The 13,568-nt window shown below is 41.2% G+C and overlaps 1 protein-coding gene across 1 annotated transcript in view; it reads left to right on the plus strand.

The window, feature by feature from the left end:
* tox3 (TOX high mobility group box family member 3) overlaps positions 1 to 13,568 on the plus strand; it is a 56,484-nt gene that overhangs the window by 23,440 nt on the left and 19,476 nt on the right. Inside the window, exon 2 of the mRNA XM_088939209.1 lies at positions 10,470 to 10,535. Coding sequence (XP_088795335.1) covers positions 10,470 to 10,535 — 66 coding nt within the window. The remainder of the gene's footprint in view (positions 1 to 10,469; positions 10,536 to 13,568) is intronic.

Raw genomic sequence — 13,568 nt, forward strand, 5'->3', positions numbered from 1 at the left:
ACCAACTGTATTTTCAGCGAGGCCTCTGTCAGTAGCACCGAGCTGCTCTGCCACAAATTGGAATCTTGCACAGAGCTGGGAATGCAGCCAAGATTTAAATTAGACAATAACCTCTGCTCCCTATATTGCTTTGCTTTTCCAGCTGTAGGCAGATCCATTTGTTTAATACAGTGAGCCCCGTAGTGTATAATAGACTGATATATGAGCCACCGCTCAGCAGTTTGTGTTTCTCAAATTTATATAGATTGAACAACTGGTTGGGATTGTACTTACTGTAGGTTCTGTCACAGGAAAAACAGGGCGAGGCTAGGCCAAGTGTGTCCACATCAGATCACAGCTCTGTTTGGAGAATGGATGGGGAGGTCAGTTTTTAAATCGTAAAGTAACTCCTGAGGTCTGGTTAGCAGCCAGCGAGAAAAGCGGGCGTTGGCCTTAACTGGGTCAGTGATGATTATTGCCTGGGTCCACATAGCAGTCAATTCTCTGTAATGGGGGCTGCATTTTGCTCTCCTGTCCCACTAATATTTTTTATGCATTTAAAAAACACGGTTGAAAAGCTAGTGCTGAATGCACTAGTGTCTGGCATTCGATTCTCTGCTTGCTCTAGAGAATGCTGGTCTCTTTTCTTTTTTTGCATCATCAGCTGTGAAAGGTCACGCTCTTGTTGGTGCTGGGGACTGATACTGTCATAGGCAGTTAGGGTAATTGGACTTGAGCAAGAATTTGGAAGATGTGGTGGAGAAACATAAGAATTCATAAGGATGTGGCAAAGGCCATTAAAGAAGGCACTATTCTACAGCAGCCACACAAAATGCTTTCCCTTTGCACACATCCAGCTACATAGAACAAGACTAACTCTAAGCAAATGAAATAAATTTATCTTTCTGTTACTTTGCAAAGACTTTTCTTCAGAGTATAAAAACTCCAAAAACATACGCCCAGCAGATATTAATCGGAGCTTTTGGTACCTCCCATCTTTAGCCAGAGTTACATCAGTTCCCATCATAGTAAACAAACTGGGAAGGGGCCTGAAGGCACGAGACCGCGCTCTGCAGCTCCATCCTCGTTTTAGTTTCTTCTGCCTTCCTGAAGAAGGGCGTCTCTGTTTGCTTACTCGAGCCGAATGCCAGCGCAGAGATTTGGAGACCCTTGGTGGTGCTTAAGCCTTTTGTGGCTGAAAGCCAGCAGTTTTGCACCCCAGTAGATCAAAGCTTAAATGTTTTTTTGGCTTTTCATTTTTTTTGCTTTCAGGGGAGCTGACCAGATTCCAGATGCCAGCTAGAGCAGATCTTTAAAACAAATTCTAGGGTGCTTGTTAAAGTATCGTATTTGAACAGTGTCTGTACATATCGTGAATTTATATATATAAATAAAAGTTTTAACAAATCTTTTCTTTTGACTATTAGTGTCAAATTCCTAAAATCTCACTTTGTGTAAAGGTGGATGTGTTCACATATACGGTACGTCGGCACCAATACAAGCAGGATACAGGGTGCAACAAAGGAATATCTATAATGCACTTTCCACAGTTTTAATATTAAAGCTCTTAGATTAATTTCAGTGAGGCATAGGAAGAAGCCACAGCCCTTCAGCTACTGCTAATTCCTCAGCTCCCTGTTCACCTCAGGACTGACATAAAGATCACAATCTTGGAGCCTCTCTAGACCATATTCTGTGCAAAGCAGTGAGAAAGCAGTAATGCACCAGTCTAGAGTTGGGCCTTTCACCTCCAGAATCACAGCAGAGACTTTTATTATGGAGGGATGTCGGCAGTTCACCATGAGCTCATAATAAAATTGACAGAGCATAGTTCTTCCTTCTTTCCAATATGTACTGATAACGGTGCTACTGAGATTAGGATGAAAAAGAGTGTTTAATTAAGATGGTGCAGTACTATATATGGGAGTATTTGAGTGTTTCTAACTACAGAAGAATTCCTTAAGCATCTGTTTAGAAAGTTTGTGCCCTTTAAATCAATCAGCTTGAGTATGAAAATGAAATTCTAATTTCTCCAAAATCCTCTGAAAGCTCTTTCTTCAATAGTATTTGCCAGCATCACTGAAATGATGGAATAAGTCGCTGTGATTTAGTAAGATTGATTTCTTACTCAAGTCAAGCAAAGCACAGGGTATATGCAGGATACATATCTGCATTCTCAAAAACCTGTTTCTCCATCTTTAAAGGCAGGTAGCCACAGTTTGCTATTTAATAATAGCTTTCCATCCCAAAACACTATACTTATAGTAGGGGAACTATTCTTCATCTTTTGATAATGCTACATTTTCAACATCATTAAGGGATTAACAATGTATAGAGCAGATTGCAGAATATAATATACAGGACAGGATCCAAAAATAGAAGCAAATGAGATGCTAGTCAAAGATTATCAGTGCAGGATCTGCAAAAAAAAAATCCCACAAAACAAAATTGTATCTTATCTCAACGCTGTCAGTCTGATAGGAGCCAAATCTCCGAAGACTCTAAAGTGCTTAATACTGTTTGCACCAGCTAATCCAGTTTCCTGTGGGTCCTTCTGGGAGAACAAAACACAAGATGTCTGGCAATCTTCTTATAATGCTAATTTAAATGAAGTCGGCAGGCTGTGCAATGCTATCTACCTGGTCTGAGGTTAGGCCTGGGTACGTTTGTTCGTGAAATGTGTTTTGCTGAACAAGCAAATCATGTCCTGGTGCTCAGGGCATAGGAACTGAAACCTCACACTGATTGTGAAATATGAAGAATCAAATACGTACCATGTGCATAGTCTGTTGTTTTCTGAATGTTTTGTTTCTGAATGAATGTTTTTTTTTTCCTGTCGCCCCAAAATTCTCATTACAAATAGGTATTATATTGTAATAGTATCGGTGTTTCAAACCATTAAAAAGAGTTTCTAGGGTATTTAGAAAATCCATCGGAGCTGTATATTATATTAGAAGCACAGCTGTTCAGTCTAATGTTAATATGCTAAATATTGCAAATAGAACTTCTATGTGTTCAGGATTATTTCATATTTTATATTGAGCATCTACATTCTAAAGTTAATTCATATTGCAGTTAACCTTAGTTTTGGGGATTGTAATTTCTTTTAATGAGAAGTACATGTACAGTATAACTTAAATTGGATTTCTGTTGGATAGACCTCTGTTTTATATGTTCACCAAACTTACATTTCTGGGCTGGGGCACTTTCTGTATGTAGTTTGCATGTTCTCCCTATGATTACTTGGACCTTTTCTGGGTCCTTTCCACCTATATTCCAATCCCACACTTAATACTGCATCATGTCTGGAGTATCTGTGTCACAGGGCTGACCCAGATGAGCTTGGGCTAAGGAGCTGGTGAAGAAAAGGACACAGAAGTCAGAGTAGAAAATCAATAGGTTAGGCAGTGGTAAACTGTCACGAGCCACTGATGGGGTTAACGCACAGTGTAAGGCAATGGCATTGACCCCCAACTTGGATTTAACATCAACTCCTCTACTGTTGAACAGCTGAAACACTCTTCTTGCACCTTAATCTCGGCTGTTTAAAAGAGCTGTAGGACTCTTGACTGTGTTGTCCTATAGCCTCCTGCATTGAGAATCTACCGAAAGCCTTTATGCTACTGCTACTGGTGCACTCCTCTTTCAGCACAGTCTTATTTTGTTATCAATTTACACTCTTTCAGTGTTTTTGACTGCAGTCTTGTATTTAAAGGCGAGGAAAACTAAGATTCCTTCTCGGTGGGGGGGATAAAGAAAATGTGTGCCATGCAGGAAAGCAACTGTGAGCAGCAGAAGGAGGAACAGGTGGTTTTTTATTGGCATTTTGATTTCCCAGAGAGATAAAGCGAGCCTTGAACCAAAGGGTTTTTAAAGCTCTGTCCACTGTGATAGCACAGTGCAGAGTGGCTTTATCAGGTAAAACAGCAGCCATGACAGAAACAAAATCTGCCTAGCTGGTCTCTGAAGTAAACATGCTGTTTGTATTGTCAGTGGCATGTCAGGACAAGCTAGCTAAGGTCCCCAAATCTTTTTTTTTTAAAGCCACGTACAAAGGTTTCTACCTTTTTCCAGTGTTGACACCTCCTGACATCTTTGACATTCACCAGAAATTCAGTCTTAAACTGAGAAATGTATGAATACTTAGTGTATGTTCTTAATGTGCTGAGAAGTACATCTAAAACTAACTTGGTGACCTCAAAGAATTTGACTTTTTGTGCGAGTGCTGCCTGCAGTGGTCCTGATGATCTTGTTTGGACAGCTGCTTGGGTAGTGGATAATTGTGTAGTGAATGAGTTCATGTTTGTCCGGGACCTTGGAAATCAAACGGTAACCTTTCAGAGATTGTATTTACCCAGCAGCAGCTGGCAAAGGCAGAAACAGAAGGAGAGGCTGCTGGGAGAGGGGCTGTTCTTGTCTGGCCTCACAGTGCCTTCTTCCTTATAAAGAGAGCAAAGCTTTCTTTTTGCCTCAACTTCAAAAACACTCAGGGCTAGTTACAGATGCCTTGTGGATTATTATTTCTGTTCCGTGAGATCACTTGAAAAGCAAATTAGCTTGGAAGGGATCTTGCAAAAGGGAAATTCAGAGACCTGTAACTTGTTTTGATTACAGAGCTCAAGATGAACCGTAAAATTGCTTGCCAGCAGCTGATAAAATTTGTAGTTTAAAAGCTTAATTAAGGTCATTCTGTTGGGATAATGATGCCCTGATTAGGAGTGCATACCTACAGCCTACCTGCTGTTAAGTGGTAATAGATCTTGATATCATTGCATGTCTGACTGAAAGAAAATCGAATGTTAAAAGGTATTCTGTTTAATTTTTATAGCCTATTGATCCTTAAAAGTATTTCTGTAATGCCTGATACCAGATTGTGTATTTCTGGGAATTAACTTGCTCTTAAGCCTTCTGTTTCAGAAGCCTCTTCAGAAGTATTTTTTTTATAATTAAAGGCACTAAGATACTAATCGTGTTAACTAGCAAAGATTAAGAAAAACAAAGAGCAAGTGATAATTCTTATTGGCTCTGTTGCTCCTAATTCAAAATGTTGAAAAACCAAAACCATATATTCACACAGAAGAAGTGTTAAATAAATTCTAGAAGTTTCCTTTAAAACATCAATGTCTGAGAGGAATGTTTAGGAAAGGGGAAGTATTTAAAATAATCTAATTTAAATTTTTATGAAAAGATTGCTGCCATCCTGTCAACCATAGGCCAGTGGTTAGCCATACTGTCACTTGACCAGTTTTGAGAAGTTCATTGATTGAAGGAGGGCAGGTCATTGCCCACAGCCTTCTGGGGAATGTAGTTCAGACATGAGTCTCCATCTTGTCTGAAGCCGTTACCCTATCACAGTGTAGAACTCAAGAGCACTGACCCAAAGTCATCACGGAAAGAAAGTCAAGCAGGCTCCATTCTAGAGCACCGGACGTGTATGAAGAGGCAGTTGCTGTGTCTCCTGGTGTTACAGTACCTACCGACAATCTGTGCTATAAACCCTTTAGCAACACTAATGTTACACAACATCAATTGAAAAAATAAATGACCTCTATTTTTGGCATAATACAAAATGTGTATAAAATGAAGCGAAAGATCAAGGTCGTGAAGACCTACTCAAAAAGGCAGCGTGAACTACTGATTACTTAAACTGCACTACCTTTCTGTGATGGGGTAGTGAGAGTGTGGTGTCCACGACTGCAAGATATAACTGTGATTTACAGTATGCTTAAAACGCTGCTTGTGGAAATGGAAAAGAAACAGCACTGTGGTATGGAAGGATTTTTTTTTTAATTGTGTGTTTGTCATACGGGTGGCAATGGCAATTTTAACCTTAGGAGGGAAGTGAGCAAACTGGGACAGGTCGTGGCCTATGATGTGTGCTCTAATCTCCTAAGGTTATAAGACACACTAACAAAATGCTCAAAAGTTCTAGTGACCTAATATTTCTCATTAGCTACTAAAATAATATCGTATTGATTAAAACTGACATCTTTGGAGAACCTCTTGGGTGTTTCCTGCTAAGGTTACACGTAAAAGACATTAATGGGCACACACACGTGTGAATAATTGGTACGTTTTTTTGGGGGGGATTGTTGGTATCATTTGGTATGAAAAGTCTTTTTAAGTGCTAATATGTAGACTGGGAGTGCAGTGCAGAGCCAGAAGGTTTCTCACCAGGAGACGGGTCAACAGTCTTACACTGGGTCCTTGAAGGAGTAAACGATTATAGGAAAAACTTGATTTATCTGCAAAAGGCTGACAGTGAAATCAATGAAATATAGTGTGAAGAAATAGCCCCAACCCCAGTTCATGTAATCTTTTCAGTTCATAAAAACAAATACTGTCCCAGTATTTAAAAAACGGAGAGCAGATTAGGAGTATGGGGAAATAAATCTCACTTGACCTGTTTTCAGGAACGATTTCAAAGAGGAAAGAGGAAAGACAATTCAACAGTTGATGTAGTCATATTTTTTTCCTTTGTATCCTCAAACACCTGTTCTGTTTTGCCTGTCCATAAGAACACTTACAGAAGGAATTTAATGAAAATAGTTTTCGTGGTTTTTAACCTAAAAACCAAGACATAATTTGTTTTTACATTTAAATGCTATGTTACATGTTAATTACATTTTTAAGTGTGGAGCCTTCCCAAAACAATGGAATTGTGCTGTTTAGGCATGTGTGCATCTTCAAGAGGCTTGAATTAAGGAAACTCCCTACAGCAACTGACAACTGTGTGAATAAAAGCCTTCTATCCTTTAGCTGTTTTAAAACCGATCCATGCTTACAGCGCTCTGGAAATGAGATGTCCTCTCAAGATGAATGCACTGAGCAGTCAATGCAGAATATTTGAAAGGCCTTCATCATTGCTCAGACTGGGGACTCTTCCTTCCTGTTGACATTCAGTGATGGGTTTGTGGTCAAGTGGTCTTTTAGATTAGATTTTTAAGCTCCAATCGATTAAATTCCTGCCTGGGAAAACATTCATCATTTATTATCCTGTGTCAGAGTACATCTGGTTGTTGTGCTTATGCTAAGAGCAAAGGCTGCTGGTTTGGACCCCCTGTTGGTGCCGAAATTCTTTCCGTGCACATTGTGCTGTTTGTGCTAATAAGGCTGAAACAGTGCTCGTCCAGCTTCTCATCTTTTAATTACAGACTGTCCATTGTCTGTGCTGACCCATTTTCGCATGGCTCCCCACCAGTAGCCCAGATTTCCCAATCTCACTTAATTTAATTTGGCATTTTGTTCAGTCTGACAGACTGTGAACACGATAAAGAAATATTAAAAAGATAACTTGCTCCGGAGTCCTAATTGAAGCCCCCCTCTCAGCCTTTGTCTTTGGAAACGAGTGGAGTTTGGGACTGGGGTTGGAGCGCAGTGCCCCTGGCACAAGCACAGCCTGCCTAGGCTCAGTCTAAAAGAGATGGAAAGAAAGACTGACTCTGCATCTGAAGCACTGTGGGTGCGGCTCCTGCAGCTGCTGTTCCTGCCTTCCTTTCCCTGGCGAAGTTAAGCAGGTGGAGATAAACCTCACCTCTCTGTTGACTGGAGAAAAGTCTCATTGCAAACTCCTTGCTGTGAGCACGCGCTGTTGAATGCAGAAGCACTGTGCTCATTGTTGTCACAGTAGCTACGTCAGCACCTGGCCCTCTAAAACCCATCCGAAGTCATGTTCACTAGAATTTCATGGCTGCTGAACCTAGAATGGTACTCTCCAGTGAATTACGCACCCTCGCTAAATTTAAACAGATCAAACACATCACATTTGAACAGTTGGGAAGTTGTTACATGACAGAATACGTAGCACACGTGACAGCACTGATCCTAAAAGTTTCGTGTTTTTGTTAAAGAAACCCATTACATTATTGCAGTGTGGATTTGGTGTGAAGCTGATGTTGATGTAAAGTGCATTTTTTTTAATTGTCTGCTAAGATAGTTTTATTGTTAGTATGAACATGGGACTCCCATACCTGCTGGTTTTCATTGCATGGGACCTCCCTCATGAAACCTTAATCGAGCAGGTTGTGCAGTTCGGCCCCTTAGAGGAAAAACCTTGTACCCAAAGCTTGGAGATTTACAGTTACTTACAGTAGTATCTAAAACAAAGAGTTCAGATTAAATCTATATTGAATTATCTAACTGATTGCTCAGGGGGAACTGGAGCCAGTGCTGTGTGTCTTCCCAGGACCATCATTCAAAACCGCTGTCCTACAGAGACATCGTGCACCTGAGCTGAATGAAGTGTGTGGCAGTTAAACTTCAGCAATCGCCCAGGACAAGGGGAACATTGCTACATGAAGCTGGGGGTTCCAGCCCACCTGAAGTAGTCTGTCCCCATGTGACATGTGATCTGCTTTGTGTGACATGGCCATGAAAGGTGAAATTAAGTATTCATCCGCCTCCAAACCGTTCCCCTACCCTCTGCTTTGCCAGAATGCTGAGCAGTCTGAGAGCTAATGAAGATCCTGTTGCCATGCTAAAAAAATAGTGTTTATTTCGTGCCCGAGCTAACGTTTTCTTTCCAGAAGTGCGTTATCTGTCTCTTTTTGGTAATACGATGGAATAGAAAGTAGAGCATAACACTTCACAGATTAGCTTCTTAAGGCTAATTACAGCTACCCTGTGACATGGGTATTCATTCTAACTCGGCAGGGTCTAGTGCTGAGGTTCTGGAAACGGGTTGGGGGAAGTGCAGGAGTGTGCCTTAAGAAGCAGACTTGTGCTGGAGCTTAACTGATAGCTAGGTGTTTCTTACCAAAGGTGATCTCTTTCTGGGTTTCTGAATGTGTAGACTTAAGCAGAGAGCTGTGATCCAATTTAGTGGCAGAGCTTCAGGTAAGAGGGTTGTAAATTTCTTGGACTAGTGAAGCCACCTGCATTGCTGAGTGCTGTGGGCCCGTGTTTCCCCACTCATTGGTGCGTTACGCTGTTAACATTGTTACTGATTTTTTTCCCCCGTTTCTCCAGGGTATATACTAATTAATGGATACCATTCTCAGTTGATTAGCAGCAGTTTCTTCGGTAATTACATTGCCATACTAACTGCTCAGAAGACAGTTTCTTTGAAAAAATCTAAAAGATTAATCCACTTCTCATTTCACTCTGGTCTTAATTAGTTTCTCCTATTGTTTGTGGTGGTTTAGATAAAAGCCATTTTTCTTTTTTAGTTTGTCCTGCAGTGATGGTGTAAAGTACAGTATGATTTGGGAGAGCTACAGTGTTCACAACATTAGGCAAAAGCAGAAGGAATGCTGGGCCTTTTCTCAATTTGACGGTTTGACAGTGAATTCCATTAAAACCTTGAATAAAAGAGCTTGTCGCCATTCCATACCTCTGCACAAAAGAAGGAAATAATGAAGTGGACACAAGAAGGTACACTGAGTTTTAGGTACAGATGTTCGCCCATAATTCTTCATTCTATGCTCCATTGTTCTTACCTGTCGCTATTGTTCTGTCTCGGTAGAAGGGAACTGTCTGCTATTCTACCACCAGGCTGTGTGGGTAAGAGTCTGGGTGTGAAACATTGCTTCCTATCACAAGCACACTACAATGGTTCTACTGCTCAAGTAGACCCGGCTCAAAACCATTGCCTTGAAAATGAATATTACGTGAACAAATGCATTCTTGTACTGTTAGGTTCTTGTTTTACACCTTAATTGCTTTCTCTCCTAGGGTTACTGAAAGTTAATAACCTAATGCTGCATCTTGCAACTTTAATTCTGTGATGCTTATGTGTCATTAATTGCCATCCTGTGGCTATGAATAGCCACTGCAGATTGTCACTGCTTGATATTGAATTCTCTGTGCCTCAGAGCCTCTTCCATCTGATGACACTTTCCCATAACAGCATGTGAGACACGAAAAGCATTGAGTTTCACTCTGCATTATAGCAGACAGATTTCTTTGAACATAGGATACATTCCTTCATATTCTTGCAATGACATTTATAATGTTGTGTCATGGAGCATTTTGTCAGTAATTGCTTTGTTACTTATCACAGTGGAGAAACACGTATTGAGCCTATAAAATACAGTTGTTTCAGGCTGGTTTTGCCTCTTTCCTTGAAATAACCTCAAATCAGACAAGGTTGCCAAAAATGTATGGGGGTGTGGGGTGGGGATTGATGCTATTGGAAGCTTTTGCAACTTTTTAGCTCATACATTTTTGCCTGTACCCAAATTTTGCATTTAAGGGCAGTTCATATTTGCTCTCTCACAAACCAACTTGTCATTTAAATATTAGCATTAGAGAGCTTTCATCGCAGCTACACATCTGCTTGTTTGTGGACGAAAGATCAATGCAGGCAATACTGTGTAATTTATACCTCACAAACCCACAATATACAGACCTTCAAAAGCTGCTTTTCCATTTCTCAGATTACTGGCAGATCAGATTCCCTGGTGCCATTCAACAGTGCTTTTATCCAGCTCATTCACTGCAGAAATAATATCAAAGAATCTAATGATCTGCTTGCTCTTTCTTTCTTGCAGTTTGGGAACAACAATAACTACATGAGCATGGCCGAAGCCAGCAGCGCCCTTCTTGCAGCCAGCGAGGCAAGTATCCATCTCCCTGTCCTTTTGATCCTTTGTGGTCTGCGCTGATGACAGAAATGCACAGCAGACAAATGAGACTGATTCCCCGAACCGGAATGTCTTTATTTTCTGTGATGTGTAGAATATGAAAGGGGGTTTAATGAGAAACGGAAAGCCGTGCCATTTCTTCATTACCCAGTCCATCTAGTTGTCCCTGCCTGGTGCACATGCCTGCAGAATAGCTGAGTGTCCCAGGGAGCGAGCAGGAGAGAGGAGTAGTGCTGGGCATGAGCAGGGTCTCTACAGAGGTCAGGGGCTGAGTCTGCAGTGCATCGCAGGAGTATTCTGGCCTTTGCACATTGTGGTGCTTGCAGTCAAGACACTTTGAAGTAGCAATTAATATTTGTTATATACAGAACATACTCCACACCTTCTATGCAAAACACAGAGAGAGAAGTATGTAGATAATTAGCACGAGGGGAGTCATGCCAGCATAAGTATTCAAATGGTATTGCTACCCTTAATATAGTTAAGGATATTGATTCAGGTGCACAAAATTACCCGAACGAGCCACGCAATTAGTTGAGTGGTCTATCTGGGCAATAATAGTAGTTCACATGAATTTGGAAATAAGTACACCTGTCTCAGAAAGGTACTGTATTTCAGTCAGGTAGATCAGGCTGCCCCTCCAAACTGAGCAGTAGGGAAACTGGTTAGGGATGCCACTGTGAGACCAACCACAGCTTTGAAAAAACTACAGAATTTAATGGCTGAGACGGAAGAAAATGGTTTAGGAGTCGACGCTGACCTCTATAACAGAGTGGGAAGAAGGAAGCGATTCCTGAACAAATCTCAGATCCTGCCTGGAGTTTGGAGCAAAGTATTTAAGTGATACTTCAAACACGTGTCAAGTGGTTCTGTGGTCAGATGACCTCAAAACAAAAGGTTACATTTAGTGCAAACAACGTGGAGCATCACCCAGGCAGCATCATCAAGCATGGCGAAGGTAGCATACGCTATGGGTCTGCTTCTCAAGACTGAGGGGAAATGGACTGAGCAAAGCACAGGGACATTTAAAAGACCCACCTCGGTCTGCTAAAGACCTTAAACTAGATGAAAATTCATCTTTTGGTAAGAGAATGACTGAAAGCACAGGGCTAAAGCTATCCTGGAGTGGTTTAAGTGAATGTGCTTCAGCAGCCCAGTCAAAGTCCCGACCCGAATTCTACTGAGGACATGTGGAAAGCCAAGAAAAATAGGTAAACTTTTCACCAAGTCGGTGAATTCTGCAAGTCAGTGTGCAATGTTGGTACTTATCCAAAAAGATTTATGGCTGTAATTGCCACCAGAGATGTTTCCACCAAATATTGATTTCATGGGTCTGGATATTTTGTAAAGGTATTGCAATTCTTTATTAATATACAGACTTGATAAATAAACTTTGATTTGATTTGAAGTGTCACATGGAGGGGCACTGTAATGCAGCAGGATTTGGAGCTGTTTGATCCAGGAAGTCATCTAATCATTTGCTTGATAAGAGTTAGGTACCAAGACTCAAAACTTACACATGGACCCAATGAACAGGTACAGAGAGGGTCTTGTCCCATGTTGTCTGGTTTCTTTCATTCTGATGTTTGACAGAATGATGGCTGTTCAAGCTCTAGGACTGTAGCTCCCCAACTTGGTCACAGGGATGAGTCACAGTTGAGTTCTTACATAATTGACCAAAGGTTCATAGTCAGGAGGAGAATGCTTTTTAACTATCGTGTTCCATGAGTCACTAAAGATTTCTGAGCAGAAAAGGAATTTAAGGTGGTTATTAAGCAACTTACTAGTTCTGCCGAGGAAGGATCTACGTTGGACTAATTGACTAAATGTTTGCGCGGTTTTTAGTTCTGGATCCAGTTTTGGTGGCTTTTTGCTTGGGAGTAATTCTGTTTGAAAGCTGGATGTTCCGATAATGTCATCCACCGAGAAGGACAACCCAGAGCCGTTTGTCCAGATTCATGACGATTCTCTTGTTTTCATCCAAAAGCTTTTATGTCAAGGCGCATTAGCAGGAATCAGGGTCGGAACGAACCACCTGTGTCCTCCTTAGTGAATAAATAAGAGCTTTAAAGCGTGGGGAGAGCTGCTAAACCGAGCCGTCCCTTTCCACTGCTTCCAGGGTCTCCACCTGCTTTCCTTTGGCTTTTCTGTCCAAAAATAAATGCACTGATGAGTATCGCTGTGAAAAACATATTCCACCCCCCTTTGCCTTATTTGAACCCATCTTTAGGATCTGTGTAATGTTATTCCCAACCACTGGGCAGCGCTGTCCTTTCGAAAGCCACGATTCTGTTTTTGTTATGGGCAGAGTAATGATCAACACTGCAGAGCTTAAAGACAACATGGGTATTGAAGTACAGTGGGGGCTACAAGAGATGGAACACGAGAGGCAATAGAGGCAATCGTTTGCGCAGGCCTGCGGAGAAGGAGCTGGACTACGGACCCGGGACTCTTCAGTAACGCAAACCCAGAAAGAACCTGGAGGAAACATACGACGGTTCATCCTCCCCACCCCTCCCCCACTGACAGACGTTTGAATCAAATGTCGATGAAAGCTGTGCTTCCACCAGCTGTTCAGAGACAATTTAATTCCAGCTGTGTTAACTCTCCGCGTCAGGCGCTGGCTGTTGTGTATTGATATAACAGCCCTTCAGATTTGCATTTTATCAAAAGGAACAAATGTTTCTAGTGTTACGGTGCAGATGGATGTCTACACGCATTCTAAAAATTAAACTTGTAACCATATAGGCTAGGTTCAAAAGTGGGCTTTAGGCATAAAGTATTGTTTATTGTAACCCAAACTGGAGGGAAATCAAAAGTACAGGCTCTTATAGTACTGCAATTTCACACAAAAATTAGTTTTCTTTTCTGCTGAAATACTATATTAATCCACTTAGTGTTTCAGTCTTCTGTGTTGTGTGCAATCAGAGTAATGGCCGTTGTTCAAGCACAAACCAGAACTTGATTTTAAATATACAACTGGGGCACTTATTGGGTTAGTTCCAT

Source organism: Atractosteus spatula, chromosome 21 (assembly GCF_055471065.1).
Source record: "Atractosteus spatula isolate fAtrSpa1 chromosome 21, fAtrSpa1.hap1, whole genome shotgun sequence".
NCBI lineage: Eukaryota > Metazoa > Chordata > Actinopteri > Semionotiformes > Lepisosteidae > Atractosteus > Atractosteus spatula.